This window comes from Brachypodium distachyon, chromosome 2, assembly GCF_000005505.3.
Source record: "Brachypodium distachyon strain Bd21 chromosome 2, Brachypodium_distachyon_v3.0, whole genome shotgun sequence".
Lineage (NCBI taxonomy): Eukaryota > Viridiplantae > Streptophyta > Magnoliopsida > Poales > Poaceae > Brachypodium > Brachypodium distachyon.
The window spans coordinates 58,043,296-58,053,456 of record NC_016132.3 but is presented as its reverse complement, the minus strand read 5'-3'; the positions used below and the strand labels follow the sequence as shown (position 1 = coordinate 58,053,456).

General features: G+C 50.6%; 2 protein-coding genes across 2 annotated transcripts; one reads left to right on the top strand and one right to left on the bottom strand.

Annotated features, from left to right (window-relative positions):
* Nucleotides 1-2,048: 2,048 nt before the first annotated feature.
* Nucleotides 2,049-3,482, bottom strand: LOC100823056 (probable NADPH:quinone oxidoreductase 2). Its single transcript, XM_003567440.4, has 3 exons — nucleotides 3,160-3,482; nucleotides 2,813-3,007; nucleotides 2,049-2,709 (listed from the first exon to the last, which is right to left on the bottom strand). Exons 1-3 carry the CDS (start codon nucleotides 3,257-3,259, stop codon nucleotides 2,375-2,377), a joined length of 630 nt encoding a protein of 209 aa, XP_003567488.1. The 5' UTR covers nucleotides 3,260-3,482; the 3' UTR covers nucleotides 2,049-2,374.
* Nucleotides 3,483-6,384: 2,902 nt separating this feature from the next.
* On the top strand, nucleotides 6,385-6,813 carry LOC100841012 (thioredoxin-like protein YLS8). The gene has a single exon (XM_003565049.1). It carries the CDS (start codon nucleotides 6,385-6,387, stop codon nucleotides 6,811-6,813), a length of 429 nt encoding a protein of 142 aa, XP_003565097.1.
* Nucleotides 6,814-10,161: the final 3,348 nt, after the last annotated feature.

The following is a 10,161-nucleotide window of genomic DNA, read 5'->3' as shown; positions in this document are numbered from 1 at the left end:
ATCAGGCGCAGGACTAGTCAACCAGGCACCGCACGACGGTCATGGTCCTGCATAACAGTACTCTAGCACCCAATCGAAACCAAAAGATGTGCACGGCCAAGCAAATAAGCAGACCGATGTGGCGCGCATTGCACGGTGAACAAACAGCCGGAGCCACACGTCGACGTGCATATAGACACTGACGCGATCCACCGATCAAAACCCACGTGGTTTCCTTGTCGACGAGCCCCTGCCGTACGTCATGCGGCCCCTAGGCTCCCTGCTTCGTACTCCGGCTCCAATTTCTTCCTTCTATAAAGGCCAAGAGCCAGCCAGACACCCTTCACTCAGGACTCAGGAGAGAGGTAGCACTCGGACAGATCAGCTAGCTAGCAAGTTTGCCATGTCGCGGCATCGGAGGCAGCCGTCGCGCGCGGCACTCCCTCTCGACTTCAACGTGGCCGACGACGATGGCGGCGGCGACGAGACGGCGGCCAAGGGCGCCGCCGGTGGCCAGCAGGGCAATGGCCGCAGCGGCGGAAGGAGCGGTGCAGCTGGCGCGGGTAAAGGGCAGGACGGAGGGCAGGGCAAGAAGCTGCCCCCGCCGGCAACTGGCGACGTCGGCGGCAGGACCTCGTCGTCGGAGGGGGCCGCCGGGGAGAGGTCGTGCGGCGGCAACGGTGGCCGCTAGCTAGCCATATCGTGCCGCCGGCTTGTCGTCACCGTTGTTGCATTTCCTGGTGTACGTATTTGCAAGCTGAGCCTAAGGCCGCGCTCTGTTTTCTCTGCCCGATCTCTGCTTCCCCGGTCTTCAGATCCATGATGTACTATTTGCATGCATGTTCAGTTCTGTTACTTATGTTGGATGAGAGTTTTGGGTCCGATGTATCTACATGATGTACTATTTGCAGTAAGGGGATCGATAGTCAAGCTGACGGGTAACTTTTATCATTGCATTTCAATCTGAAAGATCATAAATATTCCAAAAAAACATAAAAACGGAGATCTATCCTTACAAACACCGCAAGCTATCACAAACAAGTGGCCACACCTCATCAGCTCGCATCCTGGAATACAATCCCCAACGGAAGGACGATATAATCCTGGAGGGAATGGAAAGAGTACAAGGACAAGACAAGACTCTGGCCGTAAGATTGAATGGAAAGAGTACAAGGACAAGACAAGACTCTGGCCGTAAGATTATCCGGCAATCTCTAGTTCTGCTAGAATATATAATCTCAATGCTCCACGCCTATAATTAAGGTCATGAGAATTTGTTCTCCCATACGTGTATACATATTTTTCTCTCTCTGATAGATGTTGAAAATGCGAAATGACTCTGAGTTGTAGACGCACATGGCTTTCGTGGCATTCGGGTAATATCCAAATTACGAGCAATCATTCGATCAAGAGAGTGCGCGGCATCGATCGCACGACAAACCTGACGCGAACGTGGATGAGCAACAGTACGGATCGGTTTGTCGTGATCCAAAAGGACTATGGCTCGAGAAATCAGTTTGATTGGTTACAAATTGACTCATCGATCACCGGCCAGATCGCCACATGCATCAACAACGACGTACGTACGGCATACCAAACGAAATGGTGTAAATGGCCTTTAGAAAAAAAAAAAGTAGCTGTGGATCGATTATTGTGTGTGATTGGGGTCGACATGTCCATGAGGAGATCGAGAGTGACGTGGCTAGATCATACCGCTAATCGTCACACTCAGTACTGGAGAATCAGTCCGTGGTTAAGAACACGTGCTGGGCACCGCATAGTCCTCTTGGCACTATATATATACCCGGCTAATCGATCGGAGCATAACGTTAACTTGTACGGCACAGCACCTGTATGCCAGTGGACCGCGCCTGCAGGTTTGTCGTGAACAGTCGCTGCAAGCATGCTGATCTCTCGAAATATCATATGTAGGTAGACATTTTTTATGAATAGATATATTCATATATGGACAAATTTGAGACAAGAATTTAGAATCGAATGGAGTAGTTTTTTTTTTACACGTTCTGCAAGCATACTAGTTCAGTGTAAATAAAACTCGTGCCGCCAGATCAATACAAATCCACGTCGTTTATTTTGAAAACGGAGGGGTAACAAACCTGTGGTGATGATCTCCGTTAAAATGTGTTTATATTGTGTGTGATGCCCGTCAAAATCACGGGACGGGATGGACATGCACGGTTCGCAGCACTCTAAAACCAGAGCCACGTTTGTTGGCGACGGGTTATTGAAGCAACCATCGTAAGTAGAGTACTACGACGCCCTACGCATTATCAATCCAGACATCTGGAGCAGTACCGGCCACATACACACACACAGACCAAAAAAATCAACCCGAATCGACGACTTTATCCACAACCAATTCAGCAGACACCAATCAATTTCCAGGCCCGTCGGAGCCCGCGAGTTTCCCCTGGATGAGCCGGAGCGCGAAGGCCTGCAGAGCCAGGAGGAGCTCCCTGAGCTGCTCCCGGATCTCCGGGTCGACGAGGTCCCCGTCGCGGGCGTCGAACTTGGCCGGCGGCTGGTGCGCCTTGACGAACACCTCGGGCTTGCTGACGAAGTGGATGTCCAGGAAAACCCCGACCTGCCGGATGTGGTACTGCGACCGGCTCCCGCCGGACCCTCCCGACGCGCTCACGATGGCGCCGGCCCTGTCCCCCCACACGTTCGGCGGCCGCGAGCCCCAGTCCAGCGCGTTCTTCAGAGGCCCTGAAAAACACGCAGCGGCAGCAAAACACCAGGTTCAGACCCTTGGTTTCAGAAACAAAGAAAGAAATCATTCTTCAGAGTCAAGCTTGTTAGTTGTGTGTACCGGAGATGGAGTAGTTGTACTCGGGAGAGGCGAAGAGGAAGCAGTCGGCGGCGAGGACCTTGGCGCGGAACGCCTCCACGGCCGCCGGGAACCCTCCGCCGGCCGTCTCGAGGTCCGTGTTGAGGAGCGGCAGGTCGGCGATGTCCACGTGGTCGATCACTAGCCCCGGGATGGAGTCCTCGCACATCTTCGCAGCTACCCACACGAATGGAACAGCAACAGACAAAAAGGAAGAAGAAAACACCTCAGGTTCCAAGTGGCTCAGGGCGACCGATCGAACATAAGTTGAGATCGATCGATGATGCGTAGTAAGATATAAGAACGGACATGGGGATTAATTTACTTACCGGCGCGGATGAGGCCGGTGTTGGCCGAGGCCCGGCGGAGCGAGCCGGAGATCGCCGCCACTCTTAACGTCGTCCGCTTCGCCGCCGTCGACCCTTCCATCTCTTCGATCGAACCCAGGTTTTTCACAACTTGATCACAGGATCGCTGTCTCGTTATATACTCGCTCACGGCCGGTTGAATCTTGTGTGTCACTGTCTTTGACCGACCCGTTGGAAGAACATGTGTGCTTGCGGTTGCGGGTAAAGTAATGGGGAGAAACGTTTTCCCTGCTAAGTTGCCAACTTGAATTTGGTTCCAGGAAAGACCGTCGTTAGTGGCGTGGCCGGCGGCACATGTTTAAAAGGAACCGCTCGATTTTTTATAGACCCCCCAACGACTATTTCCAAAACACGATCACGTCACGGTCACTTCCTGGTGGGCCGTGTTATCACTACAGTACAATATTTGTTTTTGTGCGTGCGTGTGTGTGCGCATTGAGCAGTTTCTTCCGGTGGTCTTGGGCCTGGCCGCTCCTTCTGTTCGGTTGCACGAAGTTTTATTATCCAATCAGACAATATGCAGGTGATTGATACCATGTTAGTTGATGGTTTTTTGGCTACCCAGTCGGCAGCCATCTTCTACTACTGTTGTATCTTGGCATGGGGATTCACGAAGGTTTGTTTTGAGCATTGTCTGCGGAAAGATAATATAGCGGCACGTGAGTTAGCTAGGAATAGTTTTCGTTCGAAGTTATCTTGTTTTTGGGACGATGATCCCCTAGTTTTATTTTGCCTATGTTGATAAATGGTGTACTCCATAACTATTTTTGATGATCAATAAAGCTCGCCGAATAGCTTCCCTTAAAAAAAGAGAGCCAAAAACACTGGACAAAACTTACGGTGGATGAACTCATGAACACAAAAGGGAAGGAGCATAGAGAAGCGAGGTCTCGTGCGGGGAGAAGGGAGCGGGCGCGCAGGCGAGACGATGCCTTCGGGCCGACGTCGTCTGTTAGTAAATGGGCCGTGATTTCGGCCCTGCTAACCAAACATCTCCGTTTTGCGTACTGGACTGGGCTGGACCCTCCTCCGCTTGTTTCTTTTTCTTTTTTGAGCTTGATCAAGATTTGTTGCCGCCAAGCCAAACAAAGGATATGAAAGAAAAATAAAAGGAAACTGGATCCGTCTCCTCCCGGGACACGAACTGAAAAAAAAGCCCACCTCTAATCGGAGAGGGCCGGACAGAGCATGATACAGAGAGACAATGCCTAGGCACGGTAGACAAAATTCACAATCCCCGACCATATGGGTACGCGTACGTACTTAGCCAGAAACATGCTCGTTCAATTTCATCACACCGGCCCCTACGTGTTAAACCACTAGCTCCGGGTTGAAGACCCACGTGGAGGACTCTAAACGGAAGGCCGACCGCGGCTTGGTGCTAGTCTGGGATCTTGTGTTGAACAGTTTGCCTGTGTCGATGAAGAACATGGTATCCCCTTTTATCTCTTCACCGTAGGCAAGGACGGACATGCTGAAGCATTTGCTAATGAAAAACGCGTGGCCTCCTAGCCCACCAGTCACCGCCTCCCACGTGCATGTGGTCAAGTTTGCTTCGAAAACATCCACCTTGCCAGTGTAGCAGGGGCCACTAGAAGGCCACTGCAGCTGCCGTATCACCATGAGCAGCTTCCCACGTGACTCAACAAGGTGTCGCATGATGCAGAAGAATCCGTCTCCGTCGTCGTTATCCCCGTAAACAATGCCTTCCTCGACCTCGTACCCATCACCGTCGTCGCCTTCACTCTCCCCTTGGCTGCACGGCGCCTGATGGTCATCGCCTTCTTTACCAAGCACGTCGCCATCCTGATCGTCCGATTTGCCACCCTAGTCTACGCCCTCTCCATTGTTGTCAACCCGCGGGAGCTCGTCATCCTCTACATCATCATACTCATCACCGCCATCTTCTTGACTAGACGGCTGATCGTCATGGCCTTCTTTGTCAAGCATGTCGTCGTCATCCTCCGCTTTGTCGTCTACGCCCTCTTCGTTGTTGTCAACCTGTGGGAGCTCGTCATCGTCGCCATGGTCGGCCTCGTCCCCGTAGCTCCACGCATCAAAGTCATAGTCGTCCATCGGGCGTCGGAGGATGACGCGTTCGATACCGGTGACCACGGGCACGCCGTCGCCGTCGAAGGTGATGGGGAGGGAGGCGAGGTCCTCGTCCCAGGTGACCGCATACAGCGTGTCGCCGAGGAACGTGACGTCGACGATGCGTTCAAAGTTGGTGGTGGTGTCCCTGTCGGCGAACCACGCGCCCTTCCCCGGGCGGATCAAGACGAAGGGGTACTTTGAGTGGTTGGTCGTGACGGCGACGAGGTCGTCCGGACGGCCCGACCGCAAGAGCACCTTGCGGACCAGGAACCAGTCGGGAACGCTGCCGAGGGCGGCGTCGAGGTCGGGGAGCGGCACGGTTGCCGCGGAGGAGGAAGGATTGTGCAGGAGATAGGTGTGCTGCTTCTTGTTGTCGTCGTCGTCGGTGGTGCAGACGAGGGCGAGCCAGACGTCGGAAGAGCCGACGCAGACGGCGCCGTCGGGGAAGGAGGTGATTTGGTGCCAGTATCCGTCGGAGTGGGTGAAGATGCAGCCGTCCGAGAGGACGACCCAGGGCAGCTGGCGCGCCGGCGGGCCGTAGTGGCGCACGGCCGTGTGCCACGGGCGGCAGACGGCGCGACAGCGCGCGCGGTCAGAGGTGCTGGGCAGCATGCCGACGATGTGGCCGACCAGGTTCAGTGGGAGATCGGACCAACACGGACTAGTAGTGCTCGACGCCATCGCCGGATCGGATTTCTTTGCGTGAGCGCGCAGATCGATCGAGTTACGTGCGTGCGTGCCGGGACTCGTGGAGGCAAGTTTAATTTGTAGATGGAGTAGTTTCGATCCACAAGTCTGTCCGGGCGGGCGGGCGGGCGGACGGACGTACGCAGCACTAACGAAACTGGGAATTAAGAAGTAGCAAAGATAAAGTGTGTCTTAATACGTGTCGTACTAGGAAGTCTTCTACGAGTCGGTTTCCGTGGTCTTTGGTTGGCTACTCGTGCATATATATGCACAGGACGTGTAGTTAGAACTTGAACCCTGAGATACTTGAGAAAAGAAGAGCACTTGGCTACGAGTTTCCCAACTAGGTCGTGAAAGATCGATCTGTGGATATCACGAATCAGGCAGGAGAAGCCGGCGGAGAAGATGTCGTACCTGCTGCCGCACCTGCACTCCGGATGGGCGGTGGACCAGGCCATCATGGCCGAGAACGAGCGCCTCGTCATGATCCGCTTCGGCCACGATTGGGATGAGACCTGCATGCAGATGGACGAGGTGCTGGCAGGGGTGGCTGAGAAAATAAAGAACTTCGCGGTAACCTACCTCGTTGACATCACTGAGGTTCCCGACTTCAACACCCTGTACGAGCTCTATGACCCATCGACGGTGATGTTCTTCTTCCGCAACAAGCACATCATGATTGATCTCGGGACGGGAAACAACAACAAGATCAACTGGGCGATGAAAGACAAGCATGATTTTGTTGACATTGTAGAGACCGTCTACCGAGGAGCTCGTAAGGGTCGTGGTCTGGCGATTGCTCCCAAGGATTACTCCACCAAATATCGTTACTAAGGTGTGTTTCAATTCTCTCTGTCTGTTTATGTGTGATTTCGATTACTCTGCCAGATATCGTTTCTAATGTGTTTCTGTTTGGCTATTCATATGTAATTTCTAGCTTGCTAGGTCGGTATAACATGTGACCCTTGATGTGACTATATATACGTTTGGTAATGCTAACACGGTCGTACTCAAACATGCTCTCCCATGTGATGTCGGTCAACTTTAAAAATAATACACTTCACGTATACGCCTTCAACTCTACTAATTAAGATCTACGGTGCGATGTTCGTGAAGTAGCAAATTACTAGCCGCCTCCTTTGTTTTTTTTCGTTGTTCTATGGTGGTGGGCAAGATTTTGGGTCTAAAACAATGTTGTAGCCAATTTCCTGCTAATTGGTTGACATGTGTGCACTTTGTCACAAGTGACAACCGATGATTATAATTAGGTGTGTGGTTGTCTATTTCAGTTGCTGGATGATTATGCACATATGTAGCTCTCCAAGAATGAACGGAAGGAGTGCATGTAAATATATTGAATTGTTAAGCTATTGAACTTTTAATCACGGTTTAATGTAGATTCGATGAAATTTGTGTTTCTCTGAGACTAAACTTTGCCTTGTTCATTGATAGTGTACTAGATATTTGTCTAAAATAATATTCTAACTGACTTACTTTTAATTGGTTGGAACTGCCTAGACACTTCCTAAAAAAAAGAGAAACCATGTGCAAGCTTGTGAACTTGGTAAGAGAAGGATCGATGGCATGGCTAGCCGCAAAGCAAGTCGTGGTGATGAACGTTATCGAGTAAATTGCCTGGATACCATGGATTTTAGATGGAAAAGTAGTTGGATCCGTGCATCGAGAGCTATGTTGGCTAGACTAGAAGTTTATATAGCAAGGAAAACATATCGATCAATGATAGAACAACCTTTGTTACAATCTCGACGAATCACCACTATGCACACGGTGTGAACTTGTGAAGCTAAAACATCGCTTACATAGGCGTCTTTCATTCTCCTTCGTTAGGTATGTTCAGATCCTAAGCTTTCATTGAACAATATACGACATCTTCTTCGCCGGCTGCCCGCTTCTCCTGGTTAAGCGCCGCCTGATTCGTGATATCCACAGATCGATCTATCACGACCTAGTTGGGAAACTCGTAGCCAAGTGCTCTTCTTTTTCTCAAGTATCTCACGGTTCAAGTTCTAGCTACATGTCCTGTGCATATATATGCACGAGTAGCCGACCAAAGACCACGGAAACCGACTCGCAGAAGACTTCCTATTACGACACGTACTAGGACGCACTTTCCCTACTAGTACAATGATACTTACCATATCTTTACTATTTCTTAATCTTCAGTTGCATCAGTCCATTGTACGTCGTCCGTCTCCGTCCCTCTCTGCACGCCCCGCTCAATCGAAAAACAGAAGTCCCCTGCCCTGCGCACACGAAAACCAATCCCGCAACGCACTCGCTTCTTTCCAATTCCGATTCTAATCCCGCACGGAAAAAACACCCAATACGCGCTGCCCTTCATCTGCTCGAGCGCCCTAGGCGAATTCGCCGCCGCCGCGCACCTCCTTCAGATACACAGCCGCAGGCTCCTCGGGCCGCTGCGCGCCTCCCTTCCCTCCTCAGCAGGAGGAGGAGGAAGCCAATTCCCTTGCCAACCCCGGAAAAGCTGGATCCAGCCACGGCCGCCCTTCACTGTGCACGCCCAGCCGCTCACCACCGCCCGTACAACCACCTACAGCCGGGCAGTCGCACACCCCCGCAACTAGCCGCACCACCATCTCCCCGCCAGCCCCGCGCCAGATCCGGCCAATGCAAGTGCCGCTGCCCCAGCCACCGGGCACCCAGCCCCCGCCGCGCCTTGCCCGGACGCCCACCGCAGACGAGATCCGGGGCTGCCGCCCCGGCGCCTCTTACACGCGGATTGTGTAGTTGCAAGTATGATTGATTCATGTGCAGCTGATGCATAACCATTCGGCAATGAGTAGCAGGTAAAATCCATATCTTATCATTGTTTAGATTAAAGTATTTTTGATTTAGCAAAATCTTTTGATATTCTAATTCAAACCACCAGCTTAATGTTGACGGTATCTGTGGAAGAAAATCCATTGCTTCTTCTCTGATTTTTTTTTTCTTCAGGGCAATCTGCAGCATGAATAGGCAATTTGGTGGAAGAAAATCAATTGCTTCTTCTCTGATTATTTTTCTTTTTCTTCGGGGCAATCTGCAACATGAATAGGCAATTTGGTGGAAGAAAATCAATTGCTTCTTCTCTGATTATTTTTGTTTTTCTTCAGGGCAATCTGCAGCATAAATAGGCAGGTAGCAATTCCGTGCCCTTGGTAGGTATTAGAGTAATGAAGGAGCTGATTGCACTTTTTAGATACCTCAGACTCTGCATGCTCTTCTTGAAGAAGCCTTATGAAGTATTCCTACAGTTCGGTGGATACGACCAGAGTTATGTTCTCATAGAGAAGTCCAAGGCAAGGGTACATATACCATCATGAGCCTTATTGCTGATCATCTTAGCGCAGATTGAGAATAGGAAACATCTTAAAGTAAATCCCGTGCTGCTGCTATGCAGCTTCAAGCCCGCCTTCACGGTTGTCCACGACAAAAGTAAGAGATGCTTCCTACTTCTCATCGGGGGGGGGGGGGGGGGGCAACCAGTGTCAAGGATCACGTGACGGCGGCGACAGCTGCAGAGGTTTTCCATGAAGGTCGTGGATCGTGTGTAGTGTCTGGGCATGCACATTGTGGAATGGTTGCAGCAGCTTGCTGGATTGTGGACCAGGCTATTCCCAGCCTCAGCAGAGCAGTTTAAGCAATTTCCAGACTACAATAAGGTAGTTAACCAATCTTGTTTTGAACCTCTGCAGATGTGTGTTCCTTTTCTTGTAATATAATACGTATGAGTCTAAGAGGGACAAATTAGTAGTTTAGTACACTATACACAAAAATACATGATATTAATTTTGTCTTAAGACAAATGTGTATTTTTATATCTCATCCCCGCAATACTTGATGTTAGTTTACAGTGATTCTCATTACTCCAGTTAATGAAGAATAAAAAGGGAGCTGCCAGCCTGCCACCTTAGTCGTTTTATCATCCCAGGCCATACCACCATTGGGATTATAAAATAATGACCTATTACTTTGCATGTGAGCTTTTCTGCTTTCTGTTACAGATTTGATTGTTAGTAATCTTGAAGAGCTCTAGCGGTGCTGGTTACATGAACTTATTGCAGTTAGAAAAGAATACTTAAGAGGATAATTTACTTCAAAACCCGACTAACACATTTACAGCAGGGCGAGCATCCTTTTTTTTCCAGACGATTGGTCTTC

What these genes read in the sequence shown, in the direction of transcription:
- LOC100823056 (XM_003567440.4), bottom strand. Translation starts at nt 3,259, where the DNA reads ATGGAAGGGTCGACGGCGGCGAAGCGGACGACGTTAAGAGTGGCGGCG. An exon ending in CACCGGCCTCATCCGCGCCG is followed by an intron (nt 3,008 to 3,159) that starts GTAAGTAAATTA and finishes TCGTGTGGGTAG; the next exon opens with CTGCGAAGATGTGCGAGGAC. An exon ending in GTACAACTACTCCATCTCCG is followed by an intron (nt 2,710 to 2,812) that starts GTACACACAACT and finishes CGTGTTTTTCAG; the next exon opens with GGCCTCTGAAGAACGCGCTG.
- LOC100841012 (XM_003565049.1), top strand. Translation starts at nt 6,385, where the DNA reads ATGTCGTACCTGCTGCCGCACCTGCACTCCGGATGGGCGGTGGACCAG.